Source organism: Barbus barbus (assembly GCF_936440315.1).
Source record: "Barbus barbus genome assembly, chromosome: 21".
NCBI lineage: Eukaryota > Metazoa > Chordata > Actinopteri > Cypriniformes > Cyprinidae > Barbus > Barbus barbus.
In genome coordinates this window covers 29,793,910-29,819,391 of record NC_136749.1, presented here as the reverse complement: position 1 = coordinate 29,819,391, position 25,482 = coordinate 29,793,910, and the positions used below count along the sequence as shown (strand labels likewise).

Below are 25,482 nucleotides of genomic sequence, written 5' to 3'. Positions count from 1 at the left end.
TTCACTGACTTTTATGTATATAATATATATAATTATAATTCATGGATCATGCATAAAATGATATATTTTTATTTATATAAAAAAAAATCATAAAAAAATTGGAATACAAAAATTATCAAATGTAGACATAAAATGAAAAATCTTAATTCATAAACAATATTATTTATAATTGCTAATTTTACGTATAAAATGTATACAGAAAATTATAAATCTTTATTCACAAAAAAGTAAAATATTAATGTACACAGAAAATAAAGCACAATTTATGAAATAATAATTAAGTTATATTTATAATTTGTTAAAATATATCATAAAACTATAAATGTAAATATGCAATTATAAATTTGAATTTATCTTAATGTATCAAAAATTACATTATTTTTAATTATATAATAGTCATATTTAAATAAAATGATTAAAACTTGTTTTTTTGATTGAATAACAAAATACATAAATGTAAACATTAAATGAAAAATCATAATTTATGAACAAATTAATTATGAAGATGAAATTAATCCTAATTTATGAAAAAGTCCTTTAATTTTTATTGTTAATCATAAAAATATAAAATGCTATCTTTAACATTTTAATAAAAAACAAAAAAACAAATATAAACATTGAATTATAAATCTTAACATATGAAAAAAGTGCATCTATTTTTTTTTGTGTGTGTTGTATTTGGGCCAGTTAAAATATTAGCAGGGAAAACAGAAATATGAACTGCTTTTATTGTCCTAAACTTTATATTCGTGCCGTGGTACTTTTATTTTGACAGCGCACTCACCAGCCTGCTCCGATACTCTGACTCTCCGGATCAAACACTTTCTTCTCAGCCAGTTTCCTTTAGAGTCGATCCAGTGGTTCTCCGAGTACATCTTCACGAATCTGTCTGCTTCCTGAGAGCGAACCGACAGCACACAACAACACGAGCCCGCGGCTCTCCCCTCGGAACCGCCGGCGGTACTCACCGCGGTAACCGGAAGCTCCGGCCGATGGCGGTACTGAGTAAAACCAGTCTTTGACAGAAATCGGTGCAGAAACAATTTTGACTCAGAAACTGTTAATTAGTAAATTCCACAAATAATTACGGTGCTTAATACATTGAATATCGCATAAAATAAACTGGAATTGTATTTACAACTTTTTTTTTACAGTCTACGTTGATATTAAACACGCTATGTTTTACTGTTCTATTAAAATAAAACATTTAAAAAAAAAAAATTATCGCGGTTTTTAGTGTATATACTATTATAATGTACCATATTTAAAATACCATGGTATGGTATTTTTGTAAATGTACATTTAAATTTACATCTGTGCACTTATCCAAATTGCATTTAAAGGTATACATTTCTAAAAAAAATGAAAATAAAATTAATATACATTTATTATTTTTGACAAGAAAATAAAGCATATGATTTGAATTCTCTTTGCTAGGTATTGTGTTATGGTTCAAGAAAGACCAATATGCTTAATATGAACAGAAAATAACTTATTTCACAGAGAACTGCAAAAACACCTCAGAAAAAAAGTCAAAGACACACGTTATGAAAAAAAAAATTCTACCCTTTTATTAAAATATATTTCCAAAATAATTTCTGTGTTGTCATGAAAAAACGGTGTCATAAAACAAAAAACAGAATTTTCCCCATGTGTGTGTAATATCTATGCTTGGATAAACTCAGATTACTGGCACTGTACAGACAGCAGATGCATAGGAAAGAGTGTCAGAACTATTTCTTTCATCATAGAGTGATATTTGGTGTTTCTCCACATTTCAAGCATTCGAAAATGATAGGCCTCCTCTTTTATTGATCCCTGAAAATGATTCTGTCATAATTTACTCATCCTCAAACCCATATGAGTGTGAATGAATAATAACTATAAATGTTCATTTTTGGGTGAACTATTAATCTACAGCATTTCATAGCTTTCTGCTGGATATTATAAGTGTCATCAGTCTGGTCCACTAGAAAGCAAGCATCTCTACATGTGTTGTGACTCCAGAGAGACGGAGAGTCTGAAGGCCAGAGGAACGTGATCGGTCAGTCCGGCCAGCTGAGTGACGTATGTGAACTCCTCCAGCTCCTGAAACACAGCAGTACTTCAGCTCCATTATTGCATTTAAAACCTCAAGGGTGACTCTTTTATGGCCAAAAAATAAAAAATTCTGGCCAAAATATGTTTTTAATATACAGTATGTTGTAAACAGTGAAGATCAATAAAATATGGTTAATTTGGATAATATTTTGAATTCGATTTGATTTTCTGCTTTTATGTTAATTTTAAAGATTTTAGTCATTTTGTTGTGTTTTTGTAATTTTTAGTAGTTTCTGTAGTTTTTAATTGTGTGTATGCATATATATATATATATATATATATAAAAATGTGTCCCTGAAGCACAAAAGCAGTCGTGAGTAACACAGGTATATTTGTAGCAATAGTCAACAATACATTGTATGGATCAAAATTATTGATTTTTCTTTTATGCCAAAAATCATTAGGATATTAAGATCATGTTCCATGAAGGTATTTTGTAAATTTCCTACTGTAAATATCTCAAAACTTAATTTTTGATTAGTAATATGCATTGTTAAAAACTTCATTTAGACAAATTTAAAGGTGATTTTCTCAATATTTAGATTTTTTTGCACCCTCAGATTCCAGATTTTCAAATAGTTGTATCTCAGACAAATATTGTTCTATCATAACAAACCATACATCAATGGAAAGATTATTTATTCAGCTTTCAGATAATATTAGATCAAATGAAAATGAGAAAGGTTTCCTTGGAAACTAGCTGAAATAAAATAATTTGCTTTTAATGAGTTCAGATTAATTTTATTTCAAGTAACAGAAATGTATGGTTTTAGTTAACTGTAATAACTCTGATGTCAATTAATGTTCTTGGATTGAAATATATGGAGGGCAAAATTTATTTTTAAATGCTTATAAAAATATATTTTTATATTGTTAATATATATATGTAAATATATTTTAGCCATCTTTTTTTTTTGTAATATATTTTGAAATATATTTGATTTTTTTTTTGCCATATGGGATCTTCTGTGGCAGGTGCACTACATCATCATGTCACCAAGTAAATATTAAAGCCCAGAAAGCTGGTTCTGGTCAGGAAACGCACGGTTTTGCCGTGACTGGAGACAGAGCTCTCTCGGTACAGCAGGTAATCGATCCGCCGGCCCGTCCAGGGTTGATCAGGCTCAGGATAGACCAGAGGAACACCTTCGACAGGCACCGGTGGAGAAATATAGTCCTTACGCAGTTCTTCAGTCTCCAGAGTCCTGCAGAGAAGATCAAAGATGCATCAGATCACAAAACACCTAAACCTGTTCAAACATGGCAGAAGGCATCAAGCAAGATGCCATCACTATAGTTCATTGATGTAAGTGAGGAGAGCAAAATAAAGTAAACTGTGACAAATCATACCCAAAAATTCATCATACAGTGGACTAGCAGTAAAACTGATACAAATTTGGGACCAAACTGACACTTTGACCTGACCTTGTTTTGCTTAAGTGTTTTTTTCTTTAATTGCTTATGCAACATTTAATTTTTTGAATCAATTTTGGTTTGACTGTATATATAATATCTCACCGCTGCAGGTTGTCTGGTGTCCTCATGTTCTCATCATAGAGCGTTGGCTGTTCCAGCAGGGTTCCTACAAACAAAACCACAATATTTGCTATTTCACAAAATAATTTTTAATTGTGATCACACTTTTAAATAATTTATGCAAAAACTAAATTACAAATCACAATCAATTAAGAATGAAAAGACACATCATCCTTATATAAGTAATACCCAACCTATTATTTTAAAATTAAATAATAAACACCAGCATCTTAACAGTAACACCCAGATGAAATTATAATTGAATTTTTATTTTTATTAAATATCCGAATACTAATAGCCAACCTAAACTTTCAAACACAAAAATAAATAAATAAATATAGAAAGAAAGAACAGCATCCTATTAGTAACACCCATCTTAAATTCAAATGAACTTTAATTTTAATGAACGGTAATTAAGAGTGTTACCGATGACCCAGGGCTTCTCTCGGCCAGCTCCGGCTCTGCAGGGGTCGATATACTCCTCAAACACACTGTGGCTTTGCTCCAGCCTGTCGTCTGAAAACACACAGACACACCAACATCCTCCGTTCACGAGGCCTGTTTTTCCTGCATAAACACTGATCTAATCAAGACATGCAGCATGTACCAGGAGAGCAGTTGTCAAAGTTAAAGTCTCCACAGAGCACATCAAACATCACCATCTCATCTTCTCGTCTGGTCACCGCCTGGAACTCATTGATCCATTTGGTCAACAGGTTCAGCTGCTCGAAGCGAATCGCTCCGTCCCCTGATCAGCAAACATGCAAAATAAATAAATATTGCAATTATATTATGTGCAAATATTATTAATTGTGCAACTGTAACTTGGACATGATTCAAACTGTAAAGGATCCTAAAATAATAAAACTAAAGCATGCAAAAAACAATACTTTTTGACCCCTGGGATGCTAGACAAACTGGATTGAATTGGATTACATTAGACATTGTGTTATTCAAATATCAATATTTATTCATCATGTTGTTCCAAACCTGTATTTGAAATCTGAGATCTTTGCCGCAAGTGATTTAATTTTATTTAACACTATGATATGACTTCAGAAGAGTCGACTCGTATCCCTGACGAATACAAAAGATGGGATCCGTGTTTATTGTAGTATTATTTATATACTCTGATAGTTTTATTAATATTTGAATTATTTTCATTTTTAATTTCAGTTATGTTTTGGTAATTTTTTTTATGTGCTTTCGTCATTTTTATAAGTGTATATATATATATATATATATATATATATATATATATATATATATATATATATATATATATATATATATATATATATATATATATATATATATATATATATATATAGGTTTAATTTATTTTTATTTCCATTATAGATTTAGTTCAGTTTTCAGTTTGTAATTTTAGTGCTTCATGTCAATTAGACATGAGTTTAAGGTTTTCCTCTAATATTTATATTTAATTTTTTTCCAGTTTTATTTGAATTAACAAGAATGTTCTAAAAGTTTTAGTTCACGATAATAGCCCTGTACGGGATAAATAACAGGTTTCGAATGACATGAAGGTGAATAAATAAACAGAATTTTGTAAATGCATCACAACACTTGCCTTCAGGAGCGTGCAGGTGAGTGCAGTTAATATAACCCACCATTTTCTTTTCACCTTTTCGTAACCCGATTTCCACCTTGTGAGAAAACATTTAGTTTTTTTAGTTTGGTTAGTTTCCGAACCTTTATATAAAACGTTCAAGATCAAGCGCGACTCCAAAAAAGTTCACCGATAAAAGAAAAAAAAAAATTCTGTCATCATTTCTTCACCTTCCTCCACTTGTTCCAGACCTGTTTGAGTTTCTTTCTTCTGCTGAGCACAAAAGAAGATACTCTGAAGAACGCTGGTAACAACTAATTGATGGTAGCCATTGACTTTCATAGTTATCGTAGTTGATCCGTACGGACCAGATCCTACAGTTTACACTTTAACCATCATATACTGATGCACACGTCTCTAAGACTTAGCAATTCAAACACAAGAATAGGCGAAAGAGAACTCAATTCACACAAAATTATATCAAAATAAGTATTCACGTAAACACAGTCGGTTATTAGAAACGGAGGTGTATCATTATATTGAATCTGTGCATTCGGTCTTAAAGGGACAGTAGCCTATAAATACCTGCTGTCATTTATGTTAATCAAACAACAAAACAGCTTTAACAAAGATTAATCTAGATTTCATTTATACAGTGAACACTATACAGTGTTATTTTACACAAAGAAGTACTTAAAGGAACACTCCACCTTTTTTGAAAATAGGCTCATTTTACAACTCAGCAGCATTGAAAACTTCCTTGATTATTACGCCGGACGGAGAGTATAGTTCCTAGCCATATCAGTCTAGAAAATCGCAACTTTTCATTTTCCGTTAGTCTCAGTGCACGATGTAACTACAGAAGAGTCAAGCTTTAAATAGGAAAAATATCGAAACTCTTTGGTCATTTTTGAGCGAGATGCTAACGGTCTAATCCGATTCAATGATCTATGCTAAGCTAAGCTAAAAGTGCTACCGCCAGACCCGGAGATCAGCTGAATGGATTCGGAAACGGTAAAACTCAATGGTTTAACTGGGGAGTTGAATAATGAGGGAGTTGGGGAGTTGCAAAATGAGACTATTTCCAAAAAAAGTGGAGTGTTCCTTTAAGGTCATTGCACACGGAGTCCGAAATTTTCCTCCGAACTTTTTGCACGTTAAAAAATAAATACGACCTCACGTTATGTCAATCACGTTTACATACTGCCTCCGAAACTTTTGCCCGTCATAAAAAGAATTCGGATCAGGTTCAATTTTCTGCGTTTTCGCATCCGTAGCAAGCATTTTGTTAGGAAAGGATGACGAATGCGAAAAAAAACATACGAAAATTTCAGACTCAGTGTGCAATGACCTTTAAAGTGTTCCTTAAGTAATAAATGGAAAGCAAAGTGACATATGTCTCTTTATTTTTACTGATCCGAAAAATTATCTGATCGGTGACCCGAAAACCGTAATATGATCCAAACTGTGAGTTTTGTGATCCGTTGCATGCATATTCCATAGTATGGAATAAAATATTTGGCTACCATCAACTGTTTGGTCAACAACCCTATTTTGTGCTCAACAGAAGAAACTCATACAGTGAGTAAGGGGTTGTTCACACAGAATGCATCTTTGCATCTAAAATGTGAGACGCAGTGCTCAGGAATGGTTAAAAAATTAAATTAAATAAAAAATAAAAAGCGCAGTGCAGAACGCCTCCTCCGCCAAGTTGCAGCCAAACAGAACAGTTGCCAACTTGCTACTGTAAACAAAAGCTTGCCACGCTTGTCCCGCCTCTGGGGTCTTCTGATTGGTCCACTGTTTTGGGACTGACATTGATGAGTGGCACTGTGCGTAAAAGTTTAAATTCTTCATCTTAAAAATGCGGTGCTCATGTGCGAGATGCTGCAAAAGATGCAAGACACAAGCACAAAAGTCCGTCTAGCATGTTTATGTAGAAAAACAATAGAAAAACAGCACATTGGAACTGAAAAACGCATTTTGTGTGAACACCCCCTAATTTGACCCGGTGTCTTAAAAACGGGGCGCTCATGCTGCGAGACACTGCAAAAGATGCAAGATTTGAGCGGAACGGTCATACATGTTCATATTGTGCATGTTTACATAGAAAAAGTAGCGCAAGTGAACGGCCCCCTTGATGACAGAATTTTAGTTTTTGATGAACTGTCCCTTTAAATCAGATGTTGTACCTTTACAGCGAGAAGTCCTTTAGCAGCCAGAGCGTCTTCTCCTCGTCCGTTGGGAAAGCAGCGATACTCAGCCTCCATCACGGGATAGCGGCTAGCCAGGAACAAACCGCTGTTAAAAAACTTAAAAGACGAGCATGTTCCAGCAGGCTGGCAGGCGTAAACGCCGACGTCGTAGAGCACGTGTCCATAGAGCGGACCGAGAGCTCGCGTCAGTTTCATAGCGGCTCTCTTATCGAAAACCTCCTGGAGACACACGACGTCCACGGAGGACGGGAACAGAGAGGACACTTCCATCGGCACGTCGGCATCCCGAAAGAGCATCCGAGGCGGATCCTTGTGCTGGTCGGAGTTCTGATTGCAGTTGGGTTTGGGAAGGCCGTCGGTTTCACGAACATCTTCCGCCTGATTGGTCGCTATGGATCCTTCTATGGATCCGTACGAAGTTGGCGGCGGTTGTGGGATCAAACTGCTGGAAGGCGTAACAGTGCCGCAGCTGCTGGGAGAATCAACGAAAATACGGATGTGAGGACGGGTGACGCCTTGGACGATGCTTTTACCGATGTACGCCGCACGTTTTTGCGTGTGCCCGAGGTTGTTAAAGCGCGCAATGCCATCGGGAAGAAAGCACAGGTTTCCCGTCAAAAACCCGAAACTGACTTTCCCTGTTTCTTCCCATCTAGCGTTGCGATCCTCCATGGGAATGATCTGCTCCTGATGATAATACGCGAACGGCCGGCGTACAGCCTGCAGAGGTGCCCATAGCATGAACCCCAGCAGCGCGAACGGCGTGGAGATTATGAACAGGATGAAGAAGAGGACGGAGCCGAAGACGACCTGAAGCGGGTGGAGGTAGCACTCCATCTCGCGCCGCCACATGCGCTCCAGACTGGTGGAGATGCAGACGGCTAGAAGACGGTCCAGGAACCAGAAACAAGGGAAGATCAGACCCCATCCTACGGCATGGAGACCTTCCAGGAAGAAATTGGAGAAAGGAGATGCTCTTAAAGACATGCCTCAGCGCCACACGCCAGCGAAAGACACCTTCTCATCTCAGATCCTCCACACAACCGCTGGAACTCTGAAAATGACAAATAGGGAAAAAACTTGTTAGTAAAGCCAGAAGGTAGGGCTGTACGATTAATTGAAATGAAATCGCAATTGCGATTAGGCAAAAGCTGCGATTGTTATGCGTATCTTATCAGTGAAGCACGGTTCTGTGATCAGTAGTAAACCTCCATCTGAAAGCCAGAGGGCGATCTCGCACTGAAACTCCAAATACGCCTCACAAAAGAAAGGTAATGCAGGTTGTTCCAGGAAACAGAAGACTGAACTGCTTTCATTGATTCAACAAACCTTTTCAAAGCTTTGATCAGTTGAGCCAATTGCATCGCTAAATGATTCACTGTTTCGATGCGCCACATGCTGGTGACGCCTGCTGGTCAAAACTGTGTGAATGCAACAAAACTCATGCCAAATCATGCAAATAAACAGCTTTTACAAACCCATTGCTTTCTTGAAAGTATAATATATTAAATGCAATCAAAATAATAAAACAACATTAAATATGAAGTGTCTGTATAATACAAGTTTTTAAAATAATAACTAATAATTTGCAGGGTCTGTTTTCTGGAGAGCTTGTCTAAACAGGCCAGTAAGACTGATCTGAGTTCAGAGATGCTGGTTCAGTGGTTCTCCACTGGGGGGCGATCTCAATGGACTTGCATGATTCACGGTTTACAGAGATCCCCAACAGAAAAACATTGCAATTTCGAATTCTGAATCGATTACTGAAATCACACGACTTTGGCATTTTGATACGCGCTCCGAACCACTGTTTCGAAACAAATGATTCGCAAAGGTTTCAAAGCCTCATGAAGCAGTGCTTCAAAAGCGGCTATCACTAATTCAATGCGACTAATTACGAACAATATGTTTTATCAGAGTTCTTCTACTTACAATTTTCATTATAATAAAGTATATTTATAATGCAATGCTAAGTGAGTTTGGAATAAGAACGTGTTATTAAATGTGGTATTTTGTGGGACAAGATGCTTCTTCTCATTTATGGAAAGATGTTTGATGCAAGTTTCTTTTTCAAATGCACGTTATAAACGACTCAAACTCAACAGGTAAAAGATGGAGCAGCATTTACTACACAGAGCCGTAGATCATTGACAAGCTACGCAAACTGCTTTCATAATCGCAGAACATTTTCATAATCGCGCGATTAAATCGGTCTGCGATTATGAACGTGGTTTTGCGTAGCTTGTCAGTGAACTACGGCTTCATTGTTAGTTTCCGGCCACAGCAGTATCCCTTCTAGCCACAACCCGGTTAAGTGGGCTACTGGGCATGTGCACATCGATACAGCGTCATTTTTGTCATACTGTACAACAATTACTATTTTTCATTATTGTAAGGGGTAGGTTTAGGGTTGAGGTAGCTGTAGACGTTAATAAAGCACAATCTAATAGGTAGAAAATTAAATTTCATTGTTCGTTTCCGGTCGGAGCTGTCTCCCTTCAGGCCACAACCCCACAACCCTGGAACGATGTGCATTACACCTGTCTTCTGCGGGGCATATTTGGAGGGCCCTTGAGCGCCCCCTGGCTTTCGGATGGAGATTTACTACTGATCACAGAACCGTGCATCACTGAAGCAGACCTACCGCAAGGCTATATATTTACTTAATGAAATACTCAGTGGGTCATCTGATCCAGGGTTATTATCGTTAACTAGCACTAAAACCATTCAAATGAAGACATTGTTACTCAAAATATGTTAAATGTTTAAGTGAAATAAAATACTTTAAAAATTCAGCTAGTTAACAAGTAAACACTTCACATTTTTGTTTAGTTACTAAAATGAGAAAAAAAGATGAAGTAGAATTAGAAAGAATTGAATTAGAACTAGAATTTTACTAAAATTTACTAAAACTAAATAAAATTAAAATGAGCAAAAAATATATAGACATTTAAAAAATTTTTTACCTACAAATAAATACAAATACAATTCATTAAAAACTTCAACTGGCTGCAAAGTAAACATTTGAATTACTAAAACTAAAATAAAAATAATTAAAAACTAAATAGACATTTTTAAAATGAATACATTACTAACACAAATAGTTTTTATTTTTTTAAAGTAAAAGACTATATATTTACTTAATCAGCTAGTCAGTGAGTTGTATGAAACTGGGTTATCGTTAAATAAACTTAAAACCTTAAAAACATTTTTGTTACTTGCAATAAAATAAACGTTGACTAAAATATAAAATAAGATATAAAAACGTATTTTATTTCAGCTAGTTGTCAAGGAGATTTCTCATTTTCGCTTAGTTTAACGATGTATTAACTTAATGTCCAGACATAAAACACACTAATAAAAGTGCAAAAAAATAAAAATTTTTTATAGATTATTATTTATAAAATCTATAATAATAAATGAACCTTAAACAACACTAGAACACCTGATTAGTCTGTTTTAAGGAAAGCTGTGAAGAAAGAAGCTAAAAACCTCTGACAGATGTTGCATCTCTTAATCCATCCCCTTTAAAACACTAAAGTGACGATAAAAATGTTAAAAACAATCTATAGCTGCCTCTACAGTGGTGACAGTGAGCTGGTCGACTATCCCTGCTCCTTTCATTTCATCTCAATGCACTTGTTCAGTGAATGGCTTTGACGCACAAACAGTGACGTCGTAACCTGCTGAACAGGTGAAACATGTTTTCTTAACCTTTGGTTGGAATTTATTTCCATGCATCCAGTGATGTGCAGTAAAGTCCGTTTCACATCTCAACTGGTGGTTTTCATGTTCACATTCAACAAACCGCACCACAGAGACACTAGAACTAACCTGACAGCTACTGCGGTCACGCTTACATGCACTATATACTTGACAAGAAATTAAATTTCTACCTATTTTCAAAATGCACATTATTGATCTTATTGTGAAGGATTCAGCCATGTATATGGCCTCCTAATCTTTAATCAATACCTCTGAAATGATGAATTACAAAATGTTGGTCATAAATTTTCCATTTAAATTTCTGCATTTGGCAGATGCTTTTATGCAAACGACTAGCATTGCATTAAAGGAGTACATTTTCTCAATACATACATTCCCTAGGAATCAAATCCAGGATCCTTATGGTAATTTCTATGTATGCATGCATGCATATATATATACACTTTTGTTTTTTTTTCTGGCCAAATATATATTTTATGTGTTGTATGCAATTATTGAAAACATATTTAGTTTAAACCTTCATATACAAAATATATTTCACAATATATTGGCAAGTAAATGCATTTCCAATCTTATAGTAGCCTATAGTCTAACTGTAGGTGGAAAAGCCTATCAATACTAGATTTATAATGATTCATTATTCTTTCATTTTTTCAAATGTGGTATGCGTTCACGTGTTATAGACAACAAATAAAGGTTTTCTTCAAATGTGAAAGTATTTCCGCTGTTTTAAAAAATATGCAAAAATAAATGTATTGGTATAGAATATATATTCATGTAAATATATTTTGAAACATTTTAGCAAATATATTTCATAAAATGTTTTTTTATTTAAGAAAAATAAAAAATTATGCATCTAGGTGCATCTCAAACAATTAGAATATCATGAGAAAGTGCTTTTTGTTTTTGATGATTAGAGCTTACAGCTCTAATATATATATACAAATATATACTGTAACCACGCAATACTGTAAACACACAAATATATACTGTAACCACACAATACTGTAAACACACAAATATATACTGTCTGTAACCACGCAATACTGTAAACACACAAATATATACTGTAAACACACAATACTGTAAACACACAAATATATACTGTAAACACACAATACTGTAAACACACAAATATATACTGTAAACACACAATACTGTAAACACACAAATATATACTGTAAACACACAATACTGTAAACACACAAATATATACTGTAAAAACAAGCACATCAAGCCGCCTCCTGCTCCAAAATTGTGTTTCTTCAACAGCTAGACTTTTCTCTACTGTCTGTATCTCATGGGTTTCTGAACTCACACATAACAAGATTTCGGTCAGCAGAGCAGCCCTGCCCAGAACTACAGGATATTATGAGACGACAGCAATCAGAGGATCTTGGTGCCCTGCTTCACATAGATATATATATATAATGTCATTATATATATATCTATGCTGCTTCATCCCTGATGCTGATGTGCAGTATGCACTGCAGACTCTAGTATGCTGTTCTAGAGAGATTAGAGGCGTACAGCTCCGCTTCATCTGCTGTTAAACCGCAGACTGGATCAATACGGGATCGATTTACGACGCTGATGCAATAATCGATGCGTTCAAACGCACGCGGATCGATAGTGAAATCAACACGCACTCCACACGTGTGCTGGAGACGTCCTCGGCCATCTGCGCCAAATGATCAGATTACAATTATTTCCCCCTCGATTTTCGCGTAAAAGCCTGTGATCACGTGCCACCGGTTAGAGTTTACCTGTCTGTCTGTGTCTCTCACCTGAGCGGGTTTTGTCGTGCACGCGGGCTGATGTTGCGGCTCATCACGGTCCGGTCGTTTACCGGACAGCTTCCTGATTGACCGAACGCGTTTCTGCTGCTGCTGCTCGTGCACCTCCAGCGGTTTCGACGAGCGCGCGCACGGTATAATGGGTCATGCGCGCGCCCGTCCACATGCACGCCTCTGCTTTACTTCCTGGATGTTTGGGGCCCCAGAGGCCCCCAGAGCTGTGAAGCCAGATAAAACGAGCTACTTTTTGGTGAATCACGTAGAGCAGAATTACTGTTTCTCTTAATATTTATTTTGTCTACCATTTTATTATAAAAATGTAAAAAAAAAAAAAAAAAAAAAAAGGTCGATATATATATATCTATAAACGTCAAAACACAAGTCAGAAAGCTACTAATATACATGAGTATCTTTCTGACTTGTTATATTATTATTCTATTATTAATTATATATTTATATTATTATTGTATAAATATTCATACACAATAAATATTCATTGCATGTTAGCAATATATCTACCAAAATACAGTGAGTATTTATATTCTTTATTATTATTTATTAGTTTTAGAAATGTATTACAATGTTGATGAGCAATTTGTTGGTGTTTCTGCATTTATACAACATAAATATATGTTGACATGTCCAAGCTTGAATTGACATTTTCTCAGTATTATTTTAACATTAGCTGTTATGAAGGGAGTCAACAAATATCTGTTAAAGTTTATAAAATGTAAAGTTTATAACATTATCTGTTTATAAAAAAGTGGCTCATTTTAGCTGATAGACTAGCAAAAACCATAAAAAACTTTATTAGCAATAATGATTATTATTATTGGTTCTATTATGATGATAATGATGATTAGTACTATTTATTTATTAACTAAACAAAAAAAATTAAAATGTTGAAGATATAATTCATTATATATTTAAACCCAAAAGCTGCCAAAATGTTGTTGTTGTTGTTGTTTATTTTATTTTATTGATTGATTGATTGACTGATTGACAGACTTCGTGCTAAAATGGGCCAATTAATTTACAGCAAACACAAATGAAATTTATAACATAAATTAATCTTAACGTTTATAAAGTTATAAAGTTCTCAGATTATAAATTTAGTGGCCCATTTTATCAGAAAACACACACTAGCAACTAAACAGTCTTAAAAGTATTCATCATTACAGATATCATCATATCATGAAGTCATTCAAGTCTTAGTTTTACTTTGAGCAGTTTCTTATGAACATATAAACCATTTGTGACTCTGGAGCACAAAACCAGTCTTAAGTGTTAATTTTTGCAAATTGAGATTTATGCATCATCTGAAAGCTGAAAAATAATATTTCCTTTGATGTATGGTTTGTTATGATAGGACAATATTTGTCTGAGATACAACTATTAGAAAATCTGGAATCTGAGGGAGCAAAAAAACCCAAATATTGAGAAAATCTCCTTTAAAGTTGTTCAAATTAAGTTCTTAGCAATGCATATTACTAATCAAAAATGACGTTTTGATATATTTACGGTAGGAAACGTACAAAATATCTTCATGGAACATGATCTTTACTTAATATCCTAATGATTTTTGGCATAAAAGAAAAATTTATAATTTTGATCCATACAATGTATTTTTGGCTATTGATACTTAAGACTGATTTTGTGCTCCAGGGATACATATGTGAGAAAATAAAAGGTCCCAAACAATGAATTTGTCGATAAAAGTCCCTTCTTAAAATAAAAACAGAATGCATAAAAACCAAGAACAGATAACAAACAAACAGAGTGGAAGATCCAGTGCATTTGCTGTTGATTATATTAATAGCACTGATGAAGGACTGAATAGAGGCGATGAAGCTTCACAGCATCGTTTACGTTTCAGGACGGACAAATGCTTTCATTGTAGTCATCTCTGCATATGAAAGAGGAAACAAGAAAGCAAATATAAAAGACAGAAGTAAAAGAGACGCTTCATCTGTAACCGCTCGCATGTGTTTCTTCCTCTAACGCTGCACCTTTAACCACGGCTTGCTCCCAAGATCCGCAGAAGGTATAAGAAGATATTAATGATGTCCATATACAGGTTGAGCGCGGCGAAGACGTATTCCTCGGGATTCAGGGACAGATTCTTGTTCCCGAGAAGCATCTGCGTGTCCACGGCCAAGAACTGCAACACAAACATGACGTTATTTCATAAGCATTTTAAAACTAAAATCTTAGCTTGAAGTACCCCTGAGACTTTAAGTTATTGCTTCAATCATTTCTCAACACATTCGCATGTTTACGGTTCTCTGATATATAATGAAGACATGCAGGTATACAATTATTATGTTTCATATTTGTAGTTAGTGTTTTTATTATTTATTTAGCTTAATAATAAATAATAAATTGATTTTAAATTATAATTGAATACATTTTTAATTTGCTTTTATTTAAAAAAAATATATATATATAATTATAATTGAACACATTTTAGTATTATTATTATTATTATATTTGTATATGTTTATTATTTTAATAATAAATTATTTATTTTACACTATAATTGAACACATTTTAGTAAGTGTTTTCATTTTAAAATTATTTATTTTAATAAATAAATATATTATTTTACATTATAACTGAATACTTTTTTAGTATTTTGAATGTTTTTAATTTATTTTAATAATAAAATTTTATTTTACATTATAATTTAACTCATTGTTAGTAATGTTTATTTTGATTGTTTTAAAATGATTTTAATAATAAACTATTTATTCTAATTTAGTACATTTTAGTAATGTTTTATTTGAATTGTTTAAGATGTTATTTATTTGACATAATTTAATACATTTTTAGTACAGTCTCATTTTGCTTTTTAATATTTATTTTTATAATAAATTATTGATTTATTTTACATTATTTAATAAATGTTATTTTATTTTATTGCATTTTTATTATTTAACACTTTTTTGGTTTTATGTTATTTATTTATTTTACATTGTGATTTAATACATTTTAGTAAGTGTTTTATTTTGGTTGTTTTTATGTAAAAAACCTTCATGATTGGATGAATTTTTAGTTTTTCATTAGCTTATGAAGGTCTTGTGAAGGTCTTGTGAAGGTCCTGAACAGATGTGTTTCTAGAGAAGCGATGACTTACGCAGGTGAAGAGCAGCGCGCCCAGCGTCGAGTAGATGAGGTCCAGAATCCTGTTGTACAGGAAGATGCAAGCGATCCCAAAGACCATCATGACGATGAGGCAGACGAACAGCACGCCGTAACAGGAAGTGAAGTCATATTTGGTCTGCGATTGGACAGGAGAATTAAAATCGGCTTCGGATTCTTTTGTTACTCTACAAGATGTTAGTCCATAACTAGTATTTACTAAAATATACAGAACAATACAACAGAAATACTTGGTAATACTTTATTTTAAGGTGTCCTTGTTACACGTTACATGTACTTACTATTATAATAACAATAAATTATGCGTAATTACATGCAAGTAACCCTAATCCTAACCCTAACTATATGGTAGGAACATATAGTTAATTAATATTACTCAGTACTTAAATATTAATTACACAGTAACAAGGACACCTTAAAATAAAGTGTAACAAAATACTTTTATCACATCATTTCATTCTCATTATTATCAACTAAACCATAAACTATTTTAAAAACTACAAAATAAGTTAACTGAAATAAAACATACTTGTATAGTTTTAGTATATAGCAACGGATAATTCTCATTTTCATTCAGTTTAACATCAGTATATATTATTACATATAAATAAAAAACAATTCATTAACAAAATTACTAAAACTTTAACATTCAGTTACTTTTTTAATTTCGTATCAGGGTTATCATCGTTTACTAAAACCATTAAAACATTTTAGTTACTTAAAATAAACGCTAAATGAACTAAACTAATAAATAAATAAACAATAACTGAAATAAAATATAAACAAACTTATTTATTTCCATTAGTTTAACTTGATGTACTAAAACTGAAATAAAAAAACAATAACTCAATCTAAAACTAATAAATTCAAAATTAATAGAAAAATATATAGACATTCTTTAAATAAAACACTAAAAATGACAACGAAATAACTAAATTACTGAAACTTTAAACAAAATTGAGCTAAAAACAGAAAATACCAAAATAAAATCGAAGAGAAAACTATAAAATAATAATCAGTGATAGTAAAATAACACTGGTCAGATGTTGATGACAATCTTTCGGTTGCAGTGTTTTTTATAAACATTCTTATTAAAAACGACAAGTGTTTGTTGCTCACGAGCGGATCTTGATCTCGGTCGTGAAAGTGTGGTGTTATTAAAACAGAACGACGAGCGCTGACCTGCAGAGAGAAGACGATGACCGTGAAGCAGACCAGCACCGTGATGCCGATGGCCATCATCACGATATCAGTGTCGTAGAAGCTGGAAATCACGCCGGTCATGTAGGACATCGCCAGCGTCAGGATACTCTGAGACGCAAGAAAACACTCAATGCATGAGAGGAGAAAATAAAGAAGTGGTTGACTGTGTTTTTTTCTAGGCTTGATTGTGTTTATGGGGTGCAGTCTAACATGTGTTAATGCTTCGTTTGAAGAATAAACATTATTTTTCACATAATTTACCTTTATTCTACACCGCGCTGTCCCTTCTCTGATAAACGCTCTGATGGTTTCCTGCTTTTATGAAGCCCCTCCCTCAGAAATACACGATGGGCTCTGATTGGTTAGCTGGCTCAGCGTGTTGTGATTGGATCAACCGCCTCTAGTGCACCTCTAAACTCTTCCTCTTCTCTAAAGCAGCGCAGTATGGCCCCGCCCCCTTTGCTGCATATTCCCGGGGGCGGGGTTTACCTGGGTTTGTGACGTCACAGACCCGGGAAGTAACTCGTTGTAGTCCCTACGAGTCGTTTTTGTAGGCATTTGCATTGAACTTTCAGCATCGTAACTTTGCAGATTTTGTTTATGCTCAAACAGCAACATTAACTAACGTTAAAAAAGTGAAATCGCAATCAACCACCCCTTTAAATCTGTTTTACATTCAACAACACCAAATCAGAGATTCACCAGAGAAACGAGGTTCCACGGATGCTTCCTGCGAAAATCTCCACAGCACAGGATCACTAGGTAGGGCACGAGGAAGACCACGTAGCCCACCCAGTACGTCCAGGTGTTCTGCATCACAAACAGCTTGACATGAGGCTCGAAAGTGAAGACGGCCACGAAGCTGCAGGTCACGGCAAGCTGAAGACTCAAGACCGAAAAAACCTGCAAAACACAAATAAAACCACTTCAAAACTCACTGATGCTCACTAATCAAAACATTCTCATTACTTGAAATAAAATGTATAATAATAACAATAACTGAAAAAATATATAAACATAACCTTGTTTTAAAAGAACTAAAACAGAAATAAAAAATATAATAAAAAAAACTATATAGACGTAAAAAACTAATAAAAATTACAAATACATACCACAAATTTACTTAAACTTTAACTAAAATTAAAAACATAAAAATAAAATAATTAAAACATTTCCATTTAGTTTACCTTGATGTACTAAAATGGCTAAAACTAAAACTGAAATAAATAAATTCATAAAACTATGCAGACATATTTAAAACTAATAAAAATGACAAAAAGCACCAAACTAAATGACTAAAACTAACTAAAATGGAAACATTTCTCATTTTTAATTAGTTTACTAGTGTAAAAAAAGAAAAGAAATCTAAAAGACATGAAAAAACTAATTATAAAAATAGCAAAACAACAAAATTATACAAATATAAACAAATTCAAACAAGACATTAAAAAATAATAAAACTGACAAAAACTAAATTAAACATTTTACTAAAATTGAAATGAATAATATAACCAAATATCTAATTTTCATTTAGTTTAACATGATATACTAAAATCACTAAAACAAAAGTAATAAAAAACAAAAAGACATAAAAAAAAAAAAAATTACTAAAACTAACAAATTAAGTAAAAAAAAAAAAAAAAATGTATCTAAACATGATGCTTTCTGATGAATTAGATTATTTTATTGATCCTTCATGGATAGCTCTGTATCAGTGTTTACCTTGCGGATGAACAGTCTTCTGACGGCTTTATTATCGAGTCCAGAGCCGCCGAACTGCTCGTTCTCGTAGTTCGGCGGAGCATCGCTGTGTCCCGGATCACCCATCGCCACTTCTGTCACCAAACACAACTCAGTTTAGAGTTGAAGAGCACAGAGCGAGGCGAGTGTGAGGTCGAGCGTCTCACCGTATGCAGAGTTACTAGTTACATGCAACTAAATTACATCATTTAATTACTAAATAAATGTAACCGTAATCAGAGAAAGAAATGTGTAATTAATAAATTACAGTTACTTATGAAAACGTTAACGATTACAAAGGGGGTTACATCTGATTTTTTTCACACACTTTTAAAGATATTTGTTTTACAAGCTCATTTGTAGTTACTTTAAGGTATTTTTTTAAATATTTTTATTACCTTATATGTCCAAAACTGTAATTTCACACACACACACACACTCTCTCTCTCTCTCTCTCTCTCTCTCTCACACACACACACACACACACACACATAGAGAGAGAGAGAGAGAGACACACACACATGTTGGTTTTTGTGGTTTATGGGGACTCTCCATAGGCGTAATGGTTTTTATACTGAACAAACTGTGTGTGCTATTGCCCTACACCAACCCTACACCTAAACTTAGCCCTCACAGGAGACTGTGCATTTCTACTTTCCCCAATAAAAAAAGTGTTTTGAAAAGTGGGGACATGGGTCAATGTCCTGAAAAGTCCCCTTCACCTTGTAATACCTGTCATACCTGTGTCATTATACAAATTTATGTCCTCATTTGTCAAAAAAACGCACACAGTCAGACACACACACACACACACACACACACACACACACACACACACTCAAACACACTCTCAGACACACACACACACTCAGACACACACACACACACACACACTCAGACACACACACACACACACACACACACAGACACACTCAGACACACACACACACACTCAGACACACACTCAGACACACACTCAGACACACACTCAGACACACACTCAGACACACACTCAGACACACACACACACAGATATGATTGATATCTTTCATAAATTGCATTGACTATTCTAAAATATTATTTGATTTACTATTGGTTTTATGAATATGCTTTATTTTAAGATGAACTGTTTTCCCCAAGGCATTGTTAGATGCCAGTGTTTTCTGTCATGCAAAGATTTGATTTCAAAATCAGCATCATAGCTACTAAACTATTTCTTGTTATGGTTTTAAACCTGTATTTAACCTCAGAACGATCTCAAAGTAAAACGAAGTGCTAAAGTCTGATTTCGTGGTGGCTGTGCTTTAAAATGATTAGATTATTCTAATCATAATTCAACTGATTTTGAATGTCTGACAGTAATCAGTGTTGAGTTCTACTGTAATATTAACCCTGCCCTGCTTTACATGTTTGAAAGTGATTAACAGTTGAAAACATTAGAAAAGTAAATGTAATCAGTTACATTTCTTTAATAGCGTAATTTAAATAGTTACACTACTTATTACAGTTTAGATAGGGTGACCTGTAAACTATAAGCTATTATCTTCCCAGCACTGACCGTATGGCAGCGGTTGATCGTAGGCTCCTCTGCTGTACGGATCAGTCATATACGGCTGCGCTGGATATCCACAGCCTGGATTCCCGAAAGCACTGGGTGGAGGGTACGGCGGTCCGACGGGAATAACGACGGGAATGCCAGCGTCCGGAGGAACAGCGGCTTCATACGCCGGAGGCTGATCCACGCCACAGACATCAGGAGGGTTTTCAAAACGAGTGTAGCCGCTTTTGTTTTGAGCCATGACTGGATCTCAGTTCTGTGAAAAATAAAGAAATAACATGCAATTTATGCTATCAAACACTGTTACACTGCTCTTCAAATGTTTGGGATCAGTACGATTTTTTATGTTTTTGATAGAAGTCTCTTCTGCTCATCAAGGCTGCATTTATTTGATCAAAAAGTACAGAAAAACAACAGTAAAATTGTGAAATATTATTACTATGTAAAATAGCTGTTTTCTATTTGTGACCCTGGACCACAAAACCAGTCATAAGGGTCCATTTTTGGAAATTGAGATTTACACATCATCTGAATAAATAAGCTCTCCACTGATGTATGGTTTATTAGTGAATGACGATATTTTGAAAATCTGGAGGGTGCAAAAAAAAAAAATATTGAGAAAATCTCCTTTAAAGTTGTCCAAATTAAGTTCTTAATAGTTCTTATAAAATAAATAACAGTTTAAAGTATAGGCCTCTTAAAACAGTACACTGTTATTTTAAATTGTAATAAGATTTCACAGTATTACTCTTTTTCTGTATTTATCAAATAAATGATGAGCAGAAGAGACTTCTTTAAAAAGTAATAAAAATCTTGCTGATCCCAAACTTTTGAGCAGCAGTATATATATATTAAACAGATAACGATATATTATTCCTAATTACTGAATTATTCCTAGTTATTCCTATTTAAAATCATATATCAGGTTTCTCCCAGAAAAAATATTCATAATTCCTTAATTACTCATATATAAAATCATGCATCAATGGATATATATATAACGTTATGCAATACATATTGTATCTGGTTTGGAAAGATGGCAAAATTGAAATGTATTAAACATATACTTAATAAAAACAACTAAATATATGGCAATATTTTCTGTAAGATAAGTAAATTGCCAATTTTGTTTAAATGAAGGATTGCAGAAATGAGTACACCCTAGATTTAATTCAGCAAATGTATAATATTCCAGTACTTAGTATGTCCTCCAGAACTTTAAGTATACTGCTCTGATCCTCTTGGCACTGAGTGTACAAGTTCATGACAAATTTTCCCATCGGTCCTGTTTAACTCCTGGAGGACGAGCTCCTTGAATGCTCTGGTCTTTAATGGGGAGTTTTGCTCAGCTCGTCTCAAGACAGCTGCTCAAGAGCGTTAAGATTGAGTCAAATACATGTCCACTGAAGGATTTATCTTCATTGTCATGCTGAAAAAATGGCCAATAATGCAGGGAATGAGGGGAGGGTAGCATCTTCTGTTTCAGGTTTTTGTGTTCCATCACACAGTAGTGTGTGAATTCATGCCAGCATTGATAAAGCACAACTCCCTCACACCTTCAGCACTCATTCATCCCTATAGAAGAGCTTTACTACCACTGAGCATCACTGTGGGTACCAGGCACTTCTCACTGTACTCCTCCTCTAGCAACACCACAACACTTTGGGTGCTTTAGGATCTGAAATGATTGACTTGGTCTCTTGAGACCAGAGTATGGATTCCCAAAAGTCTCTATTTTGTAAATATGAGCCTTGGAAGACGTTAAATGAGTTTATCTTTTCATAGCTTTTGCTGGCTCTGAGACACTTGCATGTTATTTCTCCTGCTCTATTTCTAGCAAAAATTCACTCGTCACTAAATGAAAACTTAAAGTGAAGACCTGATTATTTCATGAGCATTGTCACCAGTCGGATGTCGGTGCTACTTCTGCTATATTTTCACTCTTAAAACAATAATTTGGTATTCCTCTTGTAACATTGTCCTCTTTTATGCTAAGAAATAAGTCAGCTGGCAGTTCTCTCCCAAGTGCTTCCACTGCTGCCAGCATTAAGTCTGAGTATGATTCAGCGCACTTTTAATTGTCAGGAAATGACTGGTCTTTAACAGTTTTGGTTCAATATACTTACCTGTTGATCAAAAATAGCCTTAAACCTATACACTTTTTTTAAGTTTTATTTAGTAAGTTTCAGGAGGGTGTACTCATTTTTGCAACACAACATTTGATCACTTTGATAAGAAAATCTTATTTTGCTGAATAATCTTTTTTGGTAATTAATCAAGCAGGCTTGTTGAAACATTATATCTCCAAAGAACCCGAACATGTCATATAAATAAAGAGTAATTGCTGAATTTGTTCAGATTTAGAGGGGGTGTACTCATATATGCTGTACGCTGTATGCATGTATTTATATATATATATATATATATATATATATATATATATATATATATATATATATATATATATATATATATGTGTGTGTGTGTGTGTGTAAAATTGATTGTATATAATTTATTATACTATACATAATAATATAAACAATACAACAATAAATTATATATAACAATATGAAAATAAAATAGCTTTTTCATTTGAGCTTTACTGTAACTACACCATAAGTGTGACGCATAAAAAGAAGTACAGTACGCTCTAAAAAGTGCTATTTTGACATCAACAGTGCACATGTAAAGTTTACGAGCCAACATATTGGCCTGTCCGTACATCATCACCATCATTTAAATCATCTCTAATAATGTGACCCAGATATTTTATTCTATTTACCACATTTAATACTTGGTCACCTAAACAAAAAGAGGGAACATGTGTTTACAATCCTCTTTAGTTTTAACAATCATAACCACACTCTTTTTCATATTAAACACCATAATATGAACATACTGTTGTAGCCCAGAACTATAAGGGGACAGAATAATTAAATCATCAGCATACAAATGATTAATAAGACTATCTCCTATTACACATCCAGTTTTACATTCATTTAACTCAGAGAGGTCATCCATAAACAAATTAAAAAGAAGAGGTGGTAATATTCCACCTTGCTGAACCCCATTCGTCACAAAAGGGTGCCGACACATTCCTACCCCATCTGACTTGTATAGGTGGATGTATATACCAGTACTGTAAAATCCTAATCAAATATGGGGGAACCCCTCTGTCTTGGGACTTCATAAACAGCTTAGTGCGATTAATTCCATCAAATGCCTTGGAAGCATCTAAAAGGCACAAATACTGTAGAATTGTGTCTATTATACACACTAACCACTTCCTTTAGTGAATATATGCATAGATCAGTACCATGCTTCCTCTTAAAACCAAACTGATTATCTGTAATTGAGCTCATCCATAAGAATATGCTCAAATACTGTAAAACACAAAGTAACACTAAACCTTTTTGGCATATTTCAGATGTTCAGCTACTATTAAATCAAGGCCACATGCTTTATTTACTGCCAGTTTCTCAACTAACCTCAAAACAGGTCTAATAATCACACCAATATCACTCGGTACATGACCTACTTTAAGTTCCTGCCTCTCAACACAATTAAAAATATCCCTATAATATTCTCAGCCCCAACAACCCCTTCAATACTTGCTGGCAGTGGTACTTTACTATTATTAATAACCTTAACTCTTTCCAAAAGTCATGAACAATACGTTTCTGAAATGTTTTAGCCATTGAGTTTGCCCTTCATTTCTTTTAATAAACTGTACAGCATATTTAAATTTGCCATTTGCCAATTTAATTTTCTCAAATTCTGGACCATACCTTGCTTTCCCTGTTAAAACCCAATTTTTAAAACCATCTCTAGCCTCCAAATGCAATTCAGATTCATATTCATTCCATCCAGCCCTAAAAAGATCACTTTTAACTCATTTTTGACAGAAAGGTCTACTGGCATTATGTAAACAATACACTATTTCATCATACATCAAACGTAGATCATTAATATGTTTAGGATTCTTACAGTTAACATTATCACACATAATTGTCTCGGTTGGTACAGCTATGTTACTTAAACTCTTCTCTGTTGATACTTTAAAGGGCATTTGCTGTAAGGCCTTTATATATTCAGTGGCGGAAACTGTTTTAGATTATGAGGGATATTTTCACCGACTTCATGAAGTAATTTCAAACAACTCTTAACATTGTTCCCATCCGTTATGCGCTACAGAGCGGTGAGAGGAGCTCGAGATCAAAGAGAACTTTCTCAATTACAAAGAAACATTGTAACAGAACAAAAGACACAAATCAGTGTAAAGTTGCGAAACGTGACACACTTTCGTTTTCACTTCAGAGACGAGACAAGATTCTGAACTTACGTGTCGATGCGGACTGTAGAGGAACAACTGAAGTTAAGCTCTTAATTAAGCTAATAACCCTGAACTCGTAGATTTGAAGCAAAACAATCAGTTTTCTTTGTAAACACTCCTGCTCCTCTCGTGAACGCGCTTCCCGTGAGAAAGAACAGACTAGCGCCGCCTATCGGCGGAAAGTTACTTCAGTTTCGATTATATTTGATATATTTGTAGCAAAGTTCAATTTGAAATGTAATATGTAAAATGGCAATGCATATGTGCAACATTTAGTGCAAAATTAAAATGAAAATTCAATTATATCATTTAACATGGCCATTTTTTACACTAGCTTTAATATGCAAATGAAAAACATATTTTAAAGCTTTATAAGTTGCTTTACCCCCGAGCTGTCAATCATTACATCAAGGCAACAGGACGCACCATAGGTCAATATTCACCATTAACGTTAATTGTAAATTTAAATATTGAATTTTTATTTTAATTAAATGTTGCACATATGTATGGGAAAATGTACATTTAAATACAGAAATACATTG

The 25,482-nt window shown here is 34.0% G+C and overlaps 2 protein-coding genes across 7 annotated transcripts; both read right to left on the bottom strand.

Annotated features, from left to right (window-relative positions):
- Window positions 1–1,551: 1,551 nt before the first annotated feature.
- On the bottom strand, window positions 1,552–13,082 carry LOC306887128 (sphingomyelin phosphodiesterase 5-like). Of its 3 annotated transcripts, none has more exons than XM_079444665.1 (8): window positions 12,936–13,082; window positions 7,399–8,476; window positions 5,228–5,303; window positions 4,244–4,384; window positions 4,063–4,152; window positions 3,619–3,682; window positions 3,146–3,305; window positions 1,552–2,088 (listed from the first exon to the last, which is right to left on the bottom strand). In XM_079444665.1, exons 2-8 carry the CDS (start codon window positions 8,407–8,409, stop codon window positions 1,987–1,989), a joined length of 1,644 nt encoding a protein of 547 aa, XP_079300791.1. In that variant the 5' UTR covers window positions 8,410–8,476; window positions 12,936–13,082; the 3' UTR covers window positions 1,552–1,986. The 3 variants fall into 3 exon arrangements, with proteins under 3 accessions (XP_079300791.1, XP_079300793.1, XP_079300792.1); XM_079444667.1 differs by having other exon boundaries at window positions 12,915–13,062; XM_079444666.1 differs by lacking the exon at window positions 12,936–13,082 and adding an exon at window positions 10,915–11,052.
- Window positions 13,083–13,469: 387 nt separating this feature from the next.
- Window positions 13,470–25,109, bottom strand: LOC306887756 (protein lifeguard 1-like). Of its 4 annotated transcripts, XR_013785697.1 has the most exons (9): window positions 24,950–25,107; window positions 20,608–20,863; window positions 19,032–19,144; window positions 18,012–18,212; window positions 17,289–17,417; window positions 16,081–16,224; window positions 14,954–15,105; window positions 14,699–14,850; window positions 13,926–14,223 (listed from the first exon to the last, which is right to left on the bottom strand). XR_013785697.1 is itself a non-coding variant. In XM_079445762.1 (8 exons), exons 2-7 carry the CDS (start codon window positions 20,846–20,848, stop codon window positions 14,956–14,958), a joined length of 978 nt encoding a protein of 325 aa, XP_079301888.1. In that variant the 5' UTR covers window positions 20,849–20,863; window positions 24,950–25,107; the 3' UTR covers window positions 13,475–14,850; window positions 14,954–14,955. The 4 variants fall into 4 exon arrangements, 2 of the variants coding, with proteins under 2 accessions (XP_079301887.1, XP_079301888.1); XM_079445762.1 differs by having other exon boundaries at window positions 13,475–14,850; XR_013785696.1 differs by having other exon boundaries at window positions 14,699–15,105.
- Window positions 25,110–25,482: the final 373 nt, after the last annotated feature.

Excerpts from the sequence above, each read along its gene's own strand:
- LOC306887128 (XM_079444665.1), bottom strand. The coding sequence starts at position 8,409 with ATGTCTTTAAGAGCATCTCCTTTCTCCAATTTCTTCCTGGAAGGTCTC. Across the intron at positions 4,385-5,227 it reads TCACCTGCACGCTCCTGAAG|GGGACGGAGCGATTCGCTTC; the intron begins GCAAGTGTTGTG and ends TTTGCTGATCAG. Across the intron at positions 3,683-4,062 it reads AGAGAAGCCCTGGGTCATCG|GAACCCTGCTGGAACAGCCA; the intron begins GTAACACTCTTA and ends TTTTGTTTGTAG.
- LOC306887756 (XM_079445761.1), bottom strand. The coding sequence starts at position 20,848 with ATGGCTCAAAACAAAAGCGGCTACACTCGTTTTGAAAACCCTCCTGAT. Across the intron at positions 17,418-18,011 it reads CGTGGAACCTCGTTTCTCTG|AGTATCCTGACGCTGGCGAT; the intron begins GTGAATCTCTGA and ends CTTGCGTCTCAG. Across the intron at positions 16,225-17,288 it reads TCATCGTCTTCTCTCTGCAG|ACCAAATATGACTTCACTTC; the intron begins GTCAGCGCTCGT and ends GTCCAATCGCAG.